This window comes from Bradysia coprophila (assembly GCF_014529535.1).
Source record: "Bradysia coprophila strain Holo2 chromosome IV unlocalized genomic scaffold, BU_Bcop_v1 contig_106, whole genome shotgun sequence".
NCBI lineage: Eukaryota > Metazoa > Arthropoda > Insecta > Diptera > Sciaridae > Bradysia > Bradysia coprophila.
In genome coordinates this window covers 2384534-2405037 of record NW_023503372.1, presented here as the reverse complement: position 1 = coordinate 2405037, position 20504 = coordinate 2384534, and the positions used below count along the sequence as shown (strand labels likewise).

Here is a 20504-nt window from a genome sequence, read left to right as displayed (position 1 = left end):
CTTCTGGATTTTTGAGAATATTGATTTTCTGAAAAACGTTTATTAGTAAACTTTTGAGATTTCGAAGTCAGAATGACTTCACTACAGTACAACACATGAAAACCTTAAAGAGGAAAATTTGTGAGAGAATTTTATATATTTTCTCTCACAAATTCGCCTCTCTAAGGTTTATGCGTTGTACGGTAGCCCAGAGTTTGTGTGCTACTTATCTCGAGTATAGCTCTACGTCTACACTTCCCTGACGATTTTTGTTAATGTTTTTTCTTGACTTTTATAATGAGTTACCATCAGAAGAATTATCTAGTAGGAAAATTTATAGTTGCATAGCAAAGATTAACGAACGTATTCCTCTGCTCTATCAATCGGTAGAAACTGTTGAAGCTCTATCTTAACTATTCTACCACCTACCGTCAAACCAAGTGTTGCACAACCAATTAAATCGATGAATTTTTTTCTAAAATGAGCAAACTGCTCCAGTACTGATAACTGATGAGAACTTCGAACATTCTACCATTTCATCGATTATTCAGTATTTGGAATCATGCAAGTAAAGTGGAGGATTATTACAAAAAATATGAAAAGGGCAATTAAGAAAAATCCATAATGTTCTGGCAGGAAATGTTAATAATATGACAACAAACCCACATAATTTTGAATTTCAATGTCAATATGCCAAAATTTTGAAAATGGGAATGAGGAAGCCAAGGTTAAAAATTCCTCGTTAAAAATATTTTGATTCTCTAAAGCTCTAAACACTTTTGGATGGCCTGGTGGGAGGTGACTGAAAACCTAAAACATACACTTTTCTTTACGGCAATTTATCCAGTGCTGTTTAAGAAACTTAAAGGGTCGGTCGTGTGGGGTCATCAGAAACACCATGTACTTTCATAAACGTTGAGATAGGGGCAGTTGAAAAAATGTAAAAAAAATTGGCTATTTCGGTTAACGGTTCCTCTGAATCCGAAACGCAACAAAAATATGAAAATATTTCTCCTGATCAATTTTGGTCTCAGCTTTCCAATGGCACCAAATGTGCATGTGCACCTTTGAAGTGTCAAGATGAAACTCTAAATTTTTTTGTTCTGCAGCAATTACAGCTTGTGTGGCACAAGCATCGAATAATTTCTGTGAAGGTGGTTTTGGCTTCTAGAGTCCAATACCTTACTAGGTGCATGTAAAAAGTCCACTGGAAAAGGATCTCTCTGAAAACAATTATCATGAAAGTCGATGAGTTGAGGCACTCGAAGTGATGCATCTTTGCTGAATTCTTCACTGGTTCTTTTGATGCAATAAAAACACTATTACTATTACTAATCCGGGCTGCGATTGCGGTGTTGCGAGACAAACGATAAAGCTTCTGAATGCCACAATAGAGTATTTAACGGCACGATACGAAATATACATGAAGCGACATCGGACGTCATTCAGTGGCTAAGCAGCCTCGACATATCAGTGTAACTACACTGTGCGCCTGCACCATGATTGTGATATTTTCTTGAAATGTACATACCCGACAACACATACGATAAATAAATAACTATTACTAGCATTACGAGGGCAACAGTTATTTGAGATTTGTTTATAAAAATCTTTTGAATTGAATGATTTGAAGTCAGAATTGGTCATTAAATTATGGTATTGCATGGATTGGCTTCTTTTTCCAATACCGTTTGTAGCGTCCAATGGTTTATTACAGTCCCGGTCTTCAAATTAAAATGACTGATTTCGATTAAGTCGCGTCTAATTTTCTGACATAAGCTTATGCCGCACTAAACGTTGTGGCTAATTTAATTAAGTCACTTTTCTCTTTGACATTGAAGTGGGGTTTTCGTCAATTCAAGCTTTAAAAATAGCACTTTTCCATCGTCAGACCTTACGTGAACCGAAACAGTTGATTTTTATCAAGACTGATCGAAAACCAACGAGGTGTCCAAAATAGACACCAACCAAAACCCGTGTGAAATGGAACTTTACCGATTACCAGGACTATTACAGCCGGAGGGTGATTTGGAAAGCAACTGGAAAAAGTTCAGACAAGAGTTCGATATTTACATGATGGCATCGGAGAAAAATCAAAAGAGCTCCGAAATCCAAGCGGCTCTTCTGTTAAATATGATCGGCGAGTACGGTCGTCAATTGTTCAACTATTTCGAAATGAATGACACTGATAAGAAAGACGTCGACAAGATTCTCGCAAAATTCGAAGAAATTTGTGTGCCTAAAAAGAATGTTGTGATGGAGCGGCTTAAGTTCAATCGACGCTGCCAACAAAACGGCGAAACGTTTGACCAATTTCTAGAGGCTATCCAGAATTTGATTCTTTCGTGCGAGTACGGCAACGATGAAGACAACATTTTGCGAGATCGAATTTTAGCGGGCATATCGAACCCATCACTACGGGAAGAACTGATGGCTAGAGAAGATGTTTGGGATGTTAAAACGGTCATTATGTGGTGCAGAGCTCGAGCTGCAGACGTGAGTGATGCGAAAACGAATGTTAAAGGTATGAACGCAATTGAGTTTCGGTAACAGAATTTTCGAAATCCGAAGATTGTATATGCACGGGCACGTCAGGTGTAGCTGGAAAATGGTCTTTGAATTTATTTTTGTAACACTCAGCACTTTTCGAGTTGAGAAATAAGAATCCTCACCTGACATCTATGTCCGCACTGGCCATACTGGGCGAAGTCTGATGCGCTTTTCGAACTTGACAACTCTTTCAAATATTGGCGCCTCTTTCGAATATTTGCCCCTCTTTCAAATATTTGCCCCTATTTCAAATATCGGTGCCTCTTTAGGGTTCTACAAGCCCGATGCGTCTTTCCATAGCCAGTTCGGCCCTGATGAAATGGTTTTCACAGTTCTCCTTTCATGGGACGCTCAAGGTTTACATTTTGGTCATTTTGTACCAGGTTCATCTTTTGAAAACACCTAGACATAAGAGAGACATGTGTGATCTGAAGTGTGATGAAACGCTGTAGTCGGTAAGGCATTCAAATGTATTTTTTCTTAGGAAACGGAAGGTACATATTAGCTGTGTACGTTCGACGCATGAATTATGTGATGGCAAATGTCCATGGCGACCAGTATAAAAACGGCTACTTTGTCTACGGCACTTTGGATGACCATTTTCAAAACATGAACACAAAAAAGTTTCTTGGAATTTGGAGACGAGAAGCGTGTGGCAGTTGTAATCGTGATACTTGCAACTGTGAATTCAGATGGTCGTGTTTCATGACGACGGTAATCGCATTGTGCGAAGAAACTGCTGAAACTCTGGAACTACTAGCTGCGCAAGTTGCTGATGGCTACCATAGCTTAACAATTGATCGATTTGATGACCTTAAGAACGGCGAATTGATTGCAGAAAAGATTAAGTTGTATGGTGTCATTGTAAGTAAAACCAAATCGGATTTGCTGGTGGCTTTTTTACATGTTTATTCCACTGGTAGCAAAAGCTCACTCGAAACGCAGAGGACTGGAATTCTCAATGCACTAAATTGGAAATGGTTGACGCGAAGTATGGTGGTACTGTATTTTCGAGTCACCATAAGCCACCGACACTTCCGCCAGCGCTTCCGTAACGCGCACACATCAAACAATTTTTTATTAATACATTGAAATAAATGAAGACGTAAAAAAACAGGACATGCGATGTTTTTAACGTTACGCTTTGCCAGGGTGATGCTCCAACCAATTGAGCTGCCGTACACACTTTACATTTCAATTTTTGTAGTCACATTTGTCAATGAAAGTCTAGAACAGGTATGGTCGATCGGCGAATTCGTCTTAAACACACTCACATTTTATGTCAAAATAATATGAAAATGAGTGCGTTTAAGTACGAAAATCAAATTTGTATGTCCTCCGGGCGAACAATAGACCATACCTGTTTTACACTTTCATTGACATTTGTCAATGTAAAGAGTAACGGCTTTGTAATTTTATTCGATTAGTGAAAAATGAAAAGTGCAATAAAAACAAATCAATTCAGGTCAAGTCAATGTGCGTTATCGTTTAAGCAGGTTAAGAATAAAAACCTGCGATTTTAAACATTCCACAACGCTTTTCTTTTATTATTCAATTTAAATTTATGATAAAATCTGAAAACATGCCAGGTGAGAACAACGCCGCTATCGCTACTCTGGCTGGTGTATATAAAACAGAGCAGAATTTGAAATGCGATTCGAGCCACAATCAATTGTTAAAAGAAAATGTTTTATTTTATCATCTTGTCATAGAATGGTACAATATTTATCAATGAAGGAATGAAGTAAATGATGGAAATAGTACTTCTTGTGTTAAATTTGCCGATCGAGGCGTACCATTCGGGATACGAGATTTCAATTTACTTCGATATACTTATATGGTAATGTACTTCCCGGGCAAGTTTTAAACAAATGATGCAACAGAAATGTTTGCTTCAGCCTTTTTATTTTTAATTACTGTTAGAACGATAACAAAAATTTAAATTTTTCTAATTAAAGATAACAAATTCTATTTAAAGGGCGTGAAACAATTGCAAGCACCGTTGTATCGCGGAAATTTCACGAAAGAAAAGTTTTCAGAATAAAGTTTTTTTATTCAACTGTATCAAGGAAATGAAGTCAATAGCGCTCATCTTTGCAGTCGTTCTTACTCTCTCGATCATACAATTTACAGATACCAAAGGATGCTCAAGGTATTCTATGGGGACTTTAAAATTTTTATTTATGAGAAAATTGAATAAAATTTATTTATTTTTTATTTAGCGGATGCTCTGGTCTTCGAGCCGATAACAAAAAGGTTATTTGTTCGTGTGGTACTCAATTCGATAACAGCGCTGATGAAACTAAGAAATGTGGAGAAAAGTTGAATGTGGCTTGCTTCATTTCCCAGAACAGACGAAAGTGTAAGGTAGACGAAAAGCAGAAACAATTCGAAGATTGTTGTGATGAGCAACGGGAACAATCTTATTGTGAATAATTAAAAATGGCGAATGTGACGAACTTTGACGGACTATGTATTTAATGGACCACATTTTATATTCAGATTTCGACTGTATTTTGGGTTGGATTGATGGATTAAATTGTCGCAAAAAAAAAGATTTTAAACAGACTTCTTGTCGGGGGTTACGGAAGGCTTCTCTTTCGGAAGAATTTTTCCGATGTGCAGACGGCTGCGTATCTCAATTTTTCTTTAAACGAATAGACAATTTCATCTTCTCTAGTGAAAAATCCAAATTTTTCTTAAACAATAGTTTAATTTTACTCGTCATACCCCTGGGAAACTCGTATTCCTTCCCGGACACTAACGTTAAAACTCGTTTCCCGGGGCCTTCGCGAGTAAAACATTAAAATTACTATTTATGGCCCCTGAAGTACTTAAATTTTTAATTTTCACGAACTTTACATGTTGGTGAGTAATTAATTATAAAAACACGCAGTCAGGGCTTCAATTTTGGACTTTTATAAAAAATTGTCTTTTCTCAAATTTTGAATCCGGTTTTACTTTCTGCACTGCGTATCTTGTGAAAGCTCTATTGCACACACCAACTACATTAGCGAGAGGAATATCAAAAGTTGTTGTTGTTTTGCCAATTCGTTTTTGCAACATTTCTTATCAATCTTTTTGTTGAAGATTAGAAAGTAAATTTCCCTCTAAAAACAGCAATGAGAATGGTTCAAGCTTGGTGCATTTCAAATGACATCAAGGATCAACGCTCTGAAAACCATCTCGATCCACTAAGTTTTCTTAATGCTGATGAACTAAACAGTTCGACTGGAGTGGAATTTTTTTAAATTGAACGCAAAGGCCTGCGACTCAGATGAAGTGCTGGACACAATACGCAAAGAACAGGACATTCGATATTTTTAACATTACGCTTTGGCAACGGACCATCGGAGGATCATATGAGTCAGTGTTCTGGTATGTAGTGTGTTGGTGGACATGTAATTTGAAATGAGAAATGGATGCACAGGTGGTACACGAACCCACAAATCTTCACAAGCATCTTGTGATGTAGTAATTGTAATTTCTTCGGAGGTGGTTTTGGCTTCTAGGGTCCACTGGAAATGCGTCTGATTTCGGTAGGTTGTTTTTCAAAAGGATCGCTCTGAAAACAAATATCATGAAAGTGGGGGATGAGTTAGGGCACTCGAAGTGATGCATCTTTGCTGAATTTTTCATTGGCTTTTTTGATCCAATTAAAACACTCGTATGTAACGGTCTTAAATTAACTTTTTATTCCTTTTTTGTAGAGTTTTTTTTCTTATAATTTTTTGTTGTTTCTATCTCTCTCTTTGACTAGATAAGTTTATGTTTTATTAAAATATACGGGAGCTTAAGTGCTACAAATATCTATGTCTAGAAATAGGAAAAACTGAACAAGAAAAATTAATAGAATCAACGAAACAAAATAAAATTCCAAATAAAAAAAATTGAGTGAGAATTTAGGTTAAAAATGAGAATTTTGTCTTTGTCTTTGGTTTTGTCACGATACAGTTCAATAGAAATATCGACAGGGTATTTTATCGAAATAAATTTTCAAGTATTCACAGTCTGAAATTGCTTAAATATAATTTACCGAACAAAATGAAATTATTTTCTAATTTAAAAAATTAACACTGAGATGGAATCCCTTGAGTAATTGAATTTTCCAGTACAATGTGGAATTCGTCCAACGGCTCGATGATCTGTCGTAGGAATGTCAGCAAACCTCTCTTTCGCATGAAACTTTGTTCCTCGTACATTTCCTGAGTGATGCGTGTAGCTGCCATCGGAGCTAACATTCTGTGCAGGAGGTGTTCCCTGAAAATTTGTAGTAATTTTTAGTAGGGAAAACATTTTCGCATTGAAAATTATGTAAAGTCACTTATCGCTGAGGAATTCAAAGCCAATAGTCTATTTACATAATTTTTCCATATTTTCTTTCACATTTCCCTATATTTTCCTTAAAAATTATTTAAAATTTTTAGAAAATTCTGAAAAATAGTCCACAAGAAATAGTCGAGCACGACGTGAAAAATTAGCAGTCAACTGTGACTACTCTTCTCTAATATAGCGTAATGTATGTTAAATCATATGAAGTACAAGATTTTGTAGTAGACAGCAATTAGATTTAAAAGCAAAACTGTCATGTCATGCCATCTTGTGCAGACATGGCCTTAGAAGTCGCTTCATTTCACAACAAAACCAAAAAAAAGCTCTTACCGCAAGCTCAAACAAATGAACAGTTGAAACTTTCCATCCTTTCCTAGTGTGTGCGTTACATTGTTGATTTCATCCATCAAATGTACATAACATCTCCATATAGCGGCGATTTCTTGCCGCCCTTGCAGTGTCGTTGCATTCGGCGAATTCGCGTATTCTGGGCTGGAATTCGATGCCGATCCACGTCCAACAATTTCAACCGTCTCTTCGATCAGCTGTGCTTCAAAGCACTCCTTTACTTTGACTGCAAAAAGGGGAAAGGTGAAATTATTAGTTCGGATTAACTACCAGTGCTCCTAACTCATCCTACCGAAATAATCCCAAATGTACAAATTTCGACCGAACAATCGTTGTGATTTGAAGCCACACAGGAACGCGCTTTCCATACACTTTACAAGTCTAAAATCAGCATGAATATTACAACTGGAATTTCATCAAATTGAGCACGCCTTACCCATCTTCGCCACATAATAAATTGGTCAGTGAACCGGTGTCTCTTTCACGACTCGGGCGGTAGTGCCATTTAACAATAGCATTGACACAGTCTCCCAACATATGTTGTATGTCCGATGGTCGTATTTCCATCCGATGTATACTTGGACTACGAGCTCGAGGTGGCGTTCGGCATGCTTCTACCAGGTCTTCGCTGTCAACGGTTCGAGGAACTAATTGGCCCACTGAAAATTACAAAAATCGTCAAATCTTGCCTCAATTTTGACATTCTTTTGCTACGAACCTAAAAGTCTTTCGGTGGAACCATCATCAACACCCAGTCCAAGCCATCTTCCGCAAGGAAATCTGTGAATGAATGTTCTTAGAGACAACCTCCCAAATTGGTTAATAGAAGAAAAATTTACTTGTAAGTGTGACCCGTTACTTCGTTCCTAACTACTACATGCTCAACCATCCATTTTGCCGACGGCCCAGAATTGTCATGTCCTATTCTTAATGTGGTTAGAATTCCGAGATTCTTATGCTGAAATGATTTTCAACAGATTAATGCCGCTAATTCCATTACATCACCGAACAACGTACATGAAAAACAAATTCTAAAGTTCCCCGAGGTGTTTTCACTTGTTGAGTCTCGCCCATGTTACCACTGATCGCCACCCAAACGTTTGCTGATGTTGTGGCAGCACCGAACTTTTTTGATGGAAATATGACCACACGATACGGTAGTTCTAATTGAAAATTGAAAAAAAAATTCTAGAAAAATTCCATCGAAATGAACCAGCGAGATCTATTACTTGTTGTTGGATAGGTGTTCGTAAAACAAAAATAATCGACAGCATTCAGCGCCAGTAAATGATACAAAAATTGTTCCTTTTCTTCTTCACAACGCAAGAATGCTGACCGTTTATACAACGAGCGTAACAGTGACGCGTCTGATAGTAACGTTCTGAAATGCCTGGACAGCAGCTTCTTTTCCAATGCCAGTCTCACCCACGCTCGAGCATATCCGACGTGAGTTTTCACATCAGTCATCGATAAAATGTTCCTGAAAGCAGGTGCCACATTCATACATAATGTGAGCGGAAGTGTGCCTATTGTAACTTACTTGATGTCGAATTCGAGGGATTCAGGTAGGGGGCGTAATTGTTCCGGTCCGAGACTTTTGCGATCACGTGACTTGGACCGACCACGCGTATTTGTGGGACTAGTTGGCGGCTCTGGTTCGATAGCCAGGGATGACAGATCTTTGAGAGGAAATAACATTAAAATCGTCGCATAAAATGACGTTCCCGGTACAACATTAAAGTAAAATTGAGTGCAATAACCTTTCGCAGACGGCAAGCCAACTGTACCAATGAAACTTTTGAAATCATTTTCTTTCTTCAGAGCCTGTAATCGTGTAAGCGTTTTCGCAAATTTTCATGGTTTTCCTAATTTTTCGCTAATTTTTGCAAAAACTAAAAAATCGCGATAATTCGTGAAAATTCATTAAAAGTCGCGACCACCTTTCCACGATTACAGGCTCTGTGTCAGAGCCTCTGACTTCTTTGACATAAATATTTTCGGATTGTCAATCTTTTGCACGCTGTCTGCAAAAGGTTAATAAAAAGCTTAAAGTGCGTAAAGTGAATCTTGGGAAAAATTTCAAAAAGAAGATGGCCAGGGCTGCCATAGACTCAATCGACTGCCGAAGTCTAGTTGCTACAGAGGCAAAAGAAATGATGATCTATGGGGGGCACAAGTGTCTCCAAACATTTGCTTATAAAATCATCTGACAGAGTTTTCAATAACCAAGACCAATCTGGATGCGAGGATTGGAAAAACTAAATTGGGAAGGTAAATAAAATATTTGGGGATAATCTGTTCCAAATGAGATCAGACAAAGCACAAACAATTTTGTGAGTGTCGTTTGAACAATCTACCAAATGAAATCAATAGGAAAATTCACCTCGAAATTCACTCAAAAAAAAGAAATTGCCAAATCGCTCGATTGCGACGCCACAATCGTTGTTTCTTCTTATGTATTACAACAGATTTCCAAAAAAACATTTAATTTCGAGCGAAGAAGAATAAACAATTTTGGTGTCATCAATACCTAATCAGATAATAATATCTCAAAAAAAAAAACGCTGTCCTAGTGGCACATACTACTTAGACAACAAACAAAAGACTTCATGCAACAAGTGTGTTTCACATGCATTTTGTGGATTCATAATAAATTGTCTAGAAACAAATTCGTTTATCAATTCATGTTACTGAAGTTCAACGTACAATCCATTCTTTTCCTCATAACGGACCAGGCGAGGGCTATGTAAATTTTACTTGGAATTATATTTGAATCATAAAATCGGAATAATCTGCAAATTTACCTGGTGTCAAGTATTTGGTGTCGATACCGTTGGACGGAGTATTGCACTCTTGTATCTCGAAATACGATTGCAAATGTGACCACAATGCGGACTTTCCTTGTTTGTTCTGTAGACCATGCGACCATATTTTTTCCAATAAATCACACAAACTGCAAATGAGTGTCGTTTCCTCTACACCAACGACGGTTATTTCACCACTTAGACCAATGGCTTCATGGCCCATTTTTTCGAGGAGCATTCGTTTTGTTTTGCTCTTACAATCCTGAATCGATTGAAATTTGTTTGATGAGAGTATTTGTGAGAGGACAGGGCCGTTCGAAACGAGAAATTCAATTTTGAATAGCAAAAGAAAATTAACAAATTTTGAGAGTGAGACCAGTACCGAGTCACTTTTCAGTTCAAACAATTTTAACAAAAAAGCTTCGAATAAAAAGCCTAGCCTACATTCTACAAGCATGTAAAGCTTACTGAGGGTGACAATAATTTAAAAGCAAAAATAACGTCAGACCGAAGTCGTTTTCAGTCAGCCCTTCGCCTATTTAGTATACTAAATGCAAAATTTATCGCTTAATCGATTCATCGGCGAAAGCAAAACAATTGTCACCCCGACAGTATATTCACACATTATTTGACAATGATGGACAATTTACTTTGAGAAGCTTTTCGACAAACGTCCAATTTGCTATCTGTTGATCGATAAGCGCCGGACTCATATCGGTATTAGAGAGATTGGCTGAGCCGCGATTCGACGCAGCGGCTGCTGCAGCCGAACTGAATGCTGGTGGTTTTCCATCGATCGATATTTCTTTGGCACGCCATTTGTTCGAACCGTTCTTAACTCTTCGCAAACTATTCCCTCTGTAAATGTTTGAGAATAAATAATTTGATCATTTTTCCAGACATCAAATTCAAATAGAAAATTGAGGGACGAAAACATTCGGATTACAAAATAATGATAGTCATGCAAACACACATAAAAAGAAAAACAAATTCGAATTTTTAACTGAAAAAATATTTTATATTTTCGGTAACAAAAGATAAATTTTACAGTCAAGCCATTGATTTTTCTTCAATTAGTATAGTTTGACTATTTTGTTTGTCTCTAACTCTAATAATTAATACTGCTTTTGTGTCACTTAATTCGACTGTAAATAATAAATCTGATTTATAAATAAATGTTTTTAATGAGTTCACGCTTACGTTATAACTACAGCAGAAATAAAAATAAATTTAAAGGAAAAAAACACAAAACTGAACATTCTTAGTCGCTCGTAATTGTGTGGACTTATGGTTATAGTTTATCAGATAAAAAATCATATAAAAGTGAGCGCATAAAGCACCTTAACATTGAGCTAAAAATCTATATAATCAACGTTTTGGAAACGGCTAATCATCGACAAACACGGTAACAATTAGTAAATGTTGAGCTTTTCACAATGTATCGCAAAATATATGTTAAGACCAATGAAGTAACAGATTATGAGTCGAACATCGGTCGTTCTTCATAATGAATACCTAAATGCATGCAACTAGCGAGTTAAAAGAAAAATGAAATTTCAATAATTTTAACTTTATTCATTGTTGGCTGACGATGCTTTTTCTTCTAAAAAAAGTATCAAAAAACGTCTGTCAACGTTGTCAGACTCTATCTCTATCCATCTCTATCTTTCTTCTGCCTTTGAATATTCATATACAAAGGATGTGACAGATTCAATGATTAGCGTTTCAAAACGTTTAAAATACCAGTAAAGTTTCCAAGGCTTATTACAAATTTGGACAATTTTGAAATGTTTTCCTTGGTGACTAATGTTGGAGAAAAGCTTCAATACCATAGAACAGACATAACACAAACAGTCACGTTCTAGTAGCAAAAGAAACCATCGCACCCGGCATTAGAATCGACTAAATAAGTTACGAAAATTCATCAGTTATTTTGACTCGGATGCTTTTGTGAGTCTGTAAGTATTGGACATGTTAGACCTCTGGTTCTGAATAGAAATGTCTTCAGAATTACGGAATTTCATTTTCAAATTCTTAAAACGCCCCTGGAACTCTGACACATGTAGTGTAACTATATGTGGGAACGCTCTAACACTTTATACGCTTAGATATTCTAATGTTTCATTTGAGACTCACTTACAAAATAGATACCAATGACAGCAGGGTATCAACTATTTTGTTAAGATTAGCTATTTCAAGCTTTAAATTTAGTAAAAGACTTTCAATGTGATTTTATGCGTACAATGTACGCCCTATATGTTGCCTAGGAGAGCTTTCTAACAACTTTCGAAAGTATAAATGATGAGCTTTGGCTAGTGTTCTCTACATATAATAGCAAAATATTGGTTCAAGCTAATGAAGTAATAGATTTTTTATTCATCTGCTGCATGTATTGAAAACGCTATTTAAAAAAAATAATAAAATTTAAAATCATTTCTTAAAGGTTACGGAGTCAGTGTAATGAAGTAATTGAGTGATTCCTATATTTATTTAACATTGCACATCGTTAGTACCTATAGTGGAAGCTAATATTGCTTATCATTTGATGAAATATATTTAAATTAGTCTGCCAAAACGAGCTTCTCTACTTACAGAATTTTAACTAGAACTTGTAGTCGTTATAATAGTGATTAATGTCAATTTAAATTTAGTTTCGCTATAAGAATACCGTCTATCTAGTTAAAATATCAACGCTTCTAATTTCTAATTTCTAATTCCAGACTTTTGTTGTAAATGGAAAGCCGCTAACGAATGTTATTGATTACCGACCCGAAGCGCACCCCATTTGTAGTTTTGGAAAATTTGAAATGAAACCAAACAAAAATGCCGCACTTTGAGCTGCAAATGAATTTTGCATTTGAATAAGGATGGTTCAAATTACAATTAAATATTTGATTTTTTCGATTATTCGAAGCAATTCTGAATGACCGTTTTGAAAATGCAGGGAAATGTTGATTTCATTCAATTAGTAACGAAAGTTGTTCATATGCTTAAATCACCTTAAGTAACGAAGAAAATAACTCATTTTTTAAATTTTGAAGGAAAGATCGTTGAAACTGTTGAGAAAGTTCATAAGAAAACATTATTAATTGGCAATTAGCCTTTCGGATACGACTACATCATCTGTTATCGAAAGAACCGACAAAAATAAACGAATAGTTCTGGCCACCGTGGTCTTATAATAGTGAAATGTGTACATAAACAAACGAAATACAAGATTTAGTATTCATACGCTAAGCGATACTTTGAAGTAAAGAAGTAATAGATTTTGAATCAGGTACTCATATGAAACTCAGTGAACTTTTTACTGATTTTCAGTACAGAATTTTCATAAATTTCGAGATTTTTCAAGAATTTTCGAAAGTGAGCCCTGATGAAGACAAGACACACGTCAATTTATTGTTTCGTTCGATTTGTGGCTTTTGCTAGTATCGACTGCAAAAATCAATAGTGACCATGTATGCCACAGACTCTGTAAAATCAACGTGGTTTCATATTGAAAAGCTGTGATACGTAACACTACTCCATGTCACTGTGATCAGATCACCCTTCTAAAGCATTATTCGTCAGTTCAAAATTGAATCCAATTAATGATTTGAACCACCTTTCCCACAATAAAAATATTTTTCACTAACCAAAAAGCACAGACACAAATTGTCGTTCATGCAACCAAAAATGCAAAAAGAAAATTTTGATCTAAATAAAAACATTGACAAATGAACTGGCATCAGAGTATACAAAAAAGAACTAATTTCAACACTCACAAACACATAACAGTAAATCGAAAAACGGAAAACACTTTAGACAACCGAAATTGTATAATGCTAAAAAAAACATTTTTCGTCTACCTAGACGCGTTTTCCTGGTTCAAAACTGATTTATCTAAAATTGGAAAACTTCGGAAATAGGCCGGACGATTCGGTAGAATTTCGCTAGGTGGTGAAACTTCCATGTCAACGCTATTCAATCTCTTCTCCAGCAAACGTTGCGTTTCACGAGTCACAATGCATGGTTCGTAGACGGCCGTCCGAATCACGCTTTCACCTCCGTGACGTTTTCTATGTAAAAGAGAGAAAAGTAAAAAATTTTGCATTTAGAACAATAGAACCACCAACGCCCTGTCCGCTCCGCTACAACTTACTTGAGTATTTTTATTCGATTGTCGAATAACTTCAGACTTGCATCCATTTCGTCATCCCAAACAGCCATAATTTTATTATCAATTAGTGTGGCAAACATTTGGCTCTCCAGAAATCGACACAAAAACGGTCGATGGTGTTGCTGCTGGTCGGACAAGAACGAGGCCTTGTCAAAGTTCTGCAGAGATTCACGATTCGAAAACCATTCCTCCTTGTCCTGATTTGGCAAAATAACAAAATTTTCGTACGCAGCAAACATTTGAACGAATCGATTCAGAAATATCTCGCGAATCGAATTGTTTAATCTCAGATCTTCACAGTATTGTTCGTGAGGTGTAAATGGGCCTTTACGAGCCGTTGGCATAACCTCTCTGCTACAGTCCACCTCATCCAGTGTAACACCGGATCGTCGCACAATATCGACAATGAGCTGGAGTGCTTCACTACGGCCCGGTCCATACGACGTGTACATTTGTTGTTGCTGGTCCGGTGATTTTGGTCTATCCCAATCGAGGACATCGTGAAGCGAATGTTTCCGTCTGACTTGAAGACCGGATGGTAGTGTGCAACTGGATGTCATTACATCCGATTCGGGTCGATGAATGTAGCCCTTCGGACTAATGATTGTTGGCTCATGGGACTTGTCGCGTACAACGTTGAATTTATCGAGCATAGCAGTTATTTCCACCATAAAATCACTTCGGTACGGAAAATCGGGCAGCTCTTCAGGTAGTTGTATCATTTTCTTGTCTATGTCAACGTAGCACAGTGTTGCTTCATTGCCAATCTTTAAATTCGAATCAGAGGAATCGGAATGAAGTCCCATTACAAACGGAACAGGAGCGTCCAGGAAGTGATGGAGAGCTGCCGGCAAAATTGGCGCATAAACGTGTGGCCAGGAAAATGGGAAAAGTAATGCCGTAATGCATTCGCCAACAACCATCAGTTTCTGATAATCTGTAAGTTACAACAACAAAATGATTGGTGGGTGGCGCAAATAGTCGATTAAATGTTCGACAATTGAATTACCGTTTGATCGAAGTAGAACTTGATGTTCCAGCAAAACACAAGAAAACAGTTGGATAACACATTCAACACCCAAGTAGGAAAATAAAAGTCGCAATGGAAAATCCATTAACGGTAATTCGTCACTAAGACTTGGTCTCTGCAGTATGGTTTGTATAGGCGGCAAACTTGGCTCTTCAGGTGGCAGGTATATTCGCGTTGATCGTCCTGGTTGTGGAATCAACACCTCGTATAAAATATTATAAACGTAACTCTCTAAACTTAGACTAGGTCCAGGTTGTCGTGGAAGACATCTGCAATAAGACACAGGTCAATTAGTTAACACGTCATGTGTTCCGGCCTTTATTACCGCACTGTTGTCTACTTACTTGTACAGATTGTTTAAAAAAATCTCGGCCACATGTGCGTAGGCTACTTGACACACCAACGATAGACTCTTGGCAACATACAGTTTATCTTTTGTTATGTCATAGTAACTCAACGCCGATGCAGGAGTATGAGTAGCTAGCTTAAAATGTCGTGGAAGGGATCTACTGACTGGGCTTTCTTTGACACGTCGAATTCCCGGCGAACCTTGGCCACTCGATAATTCAGTGATGAACATGGACTGCAACCAAAAAAAAAAGAACACGAGAAATAGTGTTGGTTACTCTGCACTCATTACACTTTACACGCAGCAGACAATCTTACCTGTAACGTGTGCATCGCATTACAAATGTTTCGGTTTCGTACTTCTTCGTAGAAAATTAAACTGAATCCATGACATCGTTTTCCATCCTCGCGTGTGGTGGCGAACGAGTGAAACTTCGGTTCTATACAGTGCTTTTGTGTACGGAAACGCAATCCCTGAGGAAGCGATAGCATACAGATGCCGTGTGCGTCAAACGGATTCCATTCAACATTTTCGGGATAGTGAGCTAACGGTTTACTTTTGTATGCTCTGTCTAGTGGTGAACAATGTAGACTGTCACCTTAATAACAAACGTAATGGAAAAGTTAGTGTACATACAACAGTGGAACGTTGTTTACCTTCCTTGAAAGGTTGAACAATTTAAGAAATAAATTTAAATGGCTTGAAGACGACGACTTTTAAATTTAAATAGCTAAAAAAATCCTTTTAAAAGGAACAATGTCTTATGTAGATGACGTTGGAAATTCGAGACGAAGTCGCGCAGTGCCGCTTTTAGCTTTTGCGCGCCATCGGGCAATTGGAAAAATAGGCGTCAATTTATTAAAGCAAAATTTTTTTTAAGGACCTCGGGCGCCATGTTAATCTGCTCCATTTCGGGCGTTACGGGCATTTGCCCATTTGGCCCGTATGGAAAAGGCGGCACTGACTTAAAGTCGCGATATTTATGTGCTAGTTAGGGGCATGTTTTGCTGTAGTGGGTTCGAATTCTGGTCTGTACAAGGTTTTTATTTATAAACATGTGTCTTTCTTGAAAGACTCTATAGCGTGCAAGAGAAACGATTAGTCACTTGTTATCCACAACGATGACAAAAGTAAGCGCTCAGATCTGGATAAAGCTGTTTTATATAGAAAAATGTTTGTTAAAACAAATGAATTTAAAGATTTTTCATGAAACCCTATAGGCGGATACTTTCAACAAATGAAGTAAAAGATTTTATATGTTACGGCGCTACGCTCATATTAAATATGCATTTAAATATATTCAATGCATTGCCTTTACCACGTAAAGCACAGAAGGTACGTCGCTCTAAATTTGTATTTTGACGAGTGCTCCTTCGGGTCGGGCTTTTGTCAAAATAAAAATTCAGTACCACGGACGTAATGTCCTATAACACAAATAACTTCCTTACATCGATTTTAAACGTGTGGCACGTATAATACGTAACTTAGCAAAATTTCTCTCAGCCTTGTTACAATTCGAATGATCACATCTGAAAACAGAAAATTGCATAGTCCTAACCGATGGGTTGCTGACTCTTTTTGACTAACCTCATTTACCATTGATTAACCAAGTCAAACATCGCAACTTAGCTAGAAATCGTGATAACTCAATGAAATACAATTATTTAGCTCGGGAGATCACGGTAAATAACCGTCCTAATTTTTGGTAAATCAAAGTGAGCAACTCCTCGGTCCTAACGAAGAAAGTAGAATCGGGTTTATTAGAAGGGAAGATGTAGAGCACGATCGTTCACAAAACAGTGGAGAGAATAGGTCCCTTGGAACATCAATTGACTTTATAAATGGAAATGATATTGACTATTTTTGCGTACTTCAATGATTACTAAACTTGTCAACGAATGAAATATTTAAAAGTCTGAGCCGTTACAAACTATGATCAGATTTGAAATCGGAATCGATGTTGTCAGTGTGAAGCATTGATGAAAGAGTTGCGGAAAACGTTTCCCGATAGTTTTACTTTTCGTTACTGAGTTGTGAAAATTAGAATATTTCCCTAGCTGCTTTAAGTAAATGTTCATAGCTACAATTGGAATTCGGTATCACACATCGGAAGAATTTATTATTTGTACCACTAAAACCACAGACCTATAACAGTATAATGTAAACGAATGCGGTTTTAACGATATTCCAATAACGCTAAGTGGTTCCTGCCATTGATAAACATTTATACGTTATCAACATCTACTTTACCCGATTGCTATACCGATTTTTTTTTGCCATGACTTGATAGAATGTCAGAGGTTATCGTATTCCTTGTACATAGTGATGTCACTTAATTAAAATTGGAATAATATCAGAATTTCATTACATTACAACCCATCTAATTTAGATGTATCGGCTTAAGATTTGTGAATAATGAAGAAGCTTTGAAGAAACTGTATTACTTTAATTAAATTCGATTCATTTTGTAATTACATCTTCATTCCATTTTTTTTAATGATTTATGATTCCAAAGCTAAAGATTAAGTGATTACGGATTTTCTACGGATGCACAGAAGTTGACATTCGAATTGCCTCAACTATTTGTTAATTTATTGTTAGATTTCTTCCGGTCATACTAACGAAGAAGCGACATGTTGTCGGCAGAATAATACTTTCAAGTAAGCTTCTGCAAACGGCGAATATATCAGGGTATAACCAAACCTAAACTGCAATTCTACTACTTCAATCGTTTAAACATACACTTTCCTAACATTAAAGAGCCCTAACTAGAGCCCATTGCTTGTTATTATTGTTGAAGTTGTCAATATGTAGCTCTTTAGAATTGTATACAAACTGGAGCTAAGCAGATCATTTGTTAAAGATTTCTTTTTTATGAAAATAAATAAAATGAAATGATAACAGATGACTGTCGTTTCTAAAGGGTTGATTTTATCAAGGCTCTACAATACACACAACAATTGTTTGGCGAAATAAATGAAAAATTGACAAAAGAAGCAGATCGATATTGGCAACACGTTGACCTTCAACCCCAGACAACTAAGAAATTAAAATTAAAGAGTGAAGAAAAGGTCGAACGATGACCCTTTCTCTGACGTGATGCGAAAATGAAGGTCAATACGTTGTTCTATAAACGGTATTCGTTTCGTAGATATTTATGTGTATTCAACCACCGATTCTTGAATAACCTTTTTTTCTGTGATGACCTCGAAAATCAGTACAGCCTATTTTGCATCATCAAAAACTTTCCTCGCGTGATAATACGTTCCAAATATACGAATTTTCACTGCGAAAATAGTCATGTGCTTGATTGGTGATGGAATTCTCAATTGAAATCTTTTGAAAAATGTCCGATAGACAAAGAAAGTCAATTAAAGGAAATTCTTGATTGGATTGGATAACAAAACGATCAATTGAAATTAATTAATGAAAACGTAAACAGTCAAGCCATTCATAGGAATCACCCTGCAAATTAACTGTTTCAATTGACTAATTGAATGTGTGAAAGAGACGACCGACTTTATCAAACGCGAACTGAGTATCATTGTCACATTCTCGCAATGTTTTTCTTAATGGAACGGAAAGGAAAATTGCATTCAGACTTACAATATTAAATGCTTCCATTGATTTAAGTGATTAATTATTTCGTCGAATAGTGTGCAAACCAGCAAACAAAACCAAATGAACTTACCAGCAAATCGATCTGGTTCCAGTCCTTCATTTAGATCTAAGCCACATATAACGAAATAGTCAGCGAATCGATTTGTCGCTGCAGTTTCACTTTGAAATTTCTGAACACTTTCACTGCATTTATCTCCCATTGGATTTTTCTCATTCAATTTTTCCCAAAACTTTTCATCAAAACTATTTTCGAATGATACCAAACGAGACACGATTCATTTACGTCAATTAGCCAATAAGAACTTGTAACAATCGATGCTTTCTCTTTTCCTTTGGATTTTCTATTATCGTCGTATATTCATTATCAAAACACTTGAGACACTTCAATTGAACAAAATTGCCGAGTTTATTCGCTCACTGGCAATGTCAAATCGTTCACTGCATATGCAACACAATTTTCACTTAAGTTTTATTGAATATTTGTTGTTATAAATAAGATTTTCACAAAATTACTTAGAGAGCTCATATGATAATCTTTCGTTTTGTTTCCATGTCGCCATTAAATGACGTTTTCTCTTTTACTAAGATGTACTAGAAGGAATTGCAGATGCAGTACATGCTTATTCAACATGGTGCGAAATGTTTGAAGAGGGGATCCATATCAGAGGCAATAAAATCTTCATACGTTTTCATGTGTCGGGGCCGAAAATGAGGGAGTTTCGAGATTTTTCTCGGGTTTTCGACCCCTTACATGAAATTTTTTTTTGAGTATCTGTTTTGGACGATTGATTTTAGGCACTTTCGCATGTAGCCCTCTCTTCGTTCGGGCTACAACTCACAAAATTGCCTAAAATCAACGTCCACAACAGATACACAAATAACTATTGTTCCAAGTAACTGTATACACGAATTTTGGCTGGCCGAACGAACACGATTTCATCCACAGAGATCAGTTTTCATAAAATATTGATGAGGTTATGTCTCTATGGATGAAATTCGACAATTCGGATGGCCTTGGAACAGATCAAGGTAAATATAGTGAGGAGGTAATGCCATATACAACCGAATCAGATGTGCAGTGGCACGAAAGTTTGCTATAAACGCCATCTCTCCCTGTCTTTAAAATAATAAAATTGGTTAGAAACCTGGGCCATCTGTTTTGTGATAGACACGTGAATGTGAAAGGCACAACATTTTGTCAATGAAAGTAAATGGATAGGTATGGCCAAACGTTCAAATTTGTTCTAGCTGGAGCACATACGGATTTGCATGGCGCCACCTCAAACGAACTCATTTCTAGTGCAAATTTCCCCTTATACCTACTTATCTACT

The 20504-nt window shown here is 36.7% G+C and overlaps 2 protein-coding genes and 1 long non-coding RNA gene across 5 annotated transcripts; 2 read left to right on the top strand and 1 right to left on the bottom strand.

Moving 5' to 3' along the window:
- Positions 1-1769: 1769 nt before the first annotated feature.
- Positions 1770-3645, top strand: LOC119070876. 2 transcript variants are annotated; one of them, XM_037175391.1, is made up of 4 exons: positions 1770-1846; positions 1910-2503; positions 3014-3393; positions 3453-3645. In XM_037175391.1, the coding sequence occupies exons 2-4, from the start codon at positions 1963-1965 to the stop codon at positions 3582-3584; spliced, it is 1053 nt and encodes a 350-aa protein (XP_037031286.1). In that variant the 5' UTR covers positions 1770-1846; positions 1910-1962; the 3' UTR covers positions 3585-3645. The 2 variants fall into 2 exon arrangements, with proteins under 2 accessions (XP_037031286.1, XP_037031287.1); XM_037175392.1 differs by having other exon boundaries at positions 3450-3645.
- Positions 3646-4274: 629 nt separating this feature from the next.
- Positions 4275-5080, top strand: LOC119070874. Its single transcript, XR_005086563.1, has 3 exons — positions 4275-4369; positions 4508-4681; positions 4752-5080. It is a non-coding gene; the product is annotated as an uncharacterized LOC119070874 (long non-coding RNA).
- A 1121-nt stretch (positions 5081-6201) lies between these two features.
- LOC119070873 (DENN domain-containing protein 5B) lies at positions 6202-19748 on the bottom strand. Of its 2 annotated transcripts, XM_037175389.1 has the most exons (18): positions 19243-19748; positions 15869-16149; positions 15547-15785; positions 15182-15471; positions 14155-15109; positions 13862-14071; positions 10664-10871; positions 10014-10275; positions 9916-9951; positions 8750-8888; positions 8439-8689; positions 8227-8372; positions 8049-8167; positions 7928-7989; positions 7646-7868; positions 7502-7590; positions 7192-7435; positions 6202-6789 (listed from the first exon to the last, which is right to left on the bottom strand). In XM_037175389.1, exons 1-18 carry the CDS (start codon positions 19370-19372, stop codon positions 6600-6602), a joined length of 4074 nt encoding a protein of 1357 aa, XP_037031284.1. In that variant the 5' UTR covers positions 19373-19748; the 3' UTR covers positions 6202-6599. The 2 variants fall into 2 exon arrangements, with proteins under 2 accessions (XP_037031284.1, XP_037031285.1); XM_037175390.1 differs by lacking the exon at positions 9916-9951.
- Positions 19749-20504: the final 756 nt, after the last annotated feature.

Excerpts from the sequence above, each read along its gene's own strand:
- LOC119070876 (XM_037175391.1), top strand. The coding sequence starts at position 1,963 with ATGGAACTTTACCGATTACCAGGACTATTACAGCCGGAGGGTGATTTG. Across the intron at positions 2,504-3,013 it reads TGCGAAAACGAATGTTAAAG|GAAACGGAAGGTACATATTA; the intron begins GTATGAACGCAA and ends ATTTTTTCTTAG. Across the intron at positions 3,394-3,452 it reads TTAAGTTGTATGGTGTCATT|CAAAAGCTCACTCGAAACGC; the intron begins GTAAGTAAAACC and ends TTCCACTGGTAG.
- LOC119070873 (XM_037175389.1), bottom strand. The coding sequence starts at position 19,372 with ATGGGAGATAAATGCAGTGAAAGTGTTCAGAAATTTCAAAGTGAAACT. Across the intron at positions 9,952-10,013 it reads CACCAAATACTTGACACCAG|CCCTCGCCTGGTCCGTTATG; the intron begins GTAAATTTGCAG and ends AAATTTACATAG. Across the intron at positions 7,436-7,501 it reads GTACATTTGGGATTATTTCG|TCAAAGTAAAGGAGTGCTTT; the intron begins GTAGGATGAGTT and ends CCCTTTTTGCAG.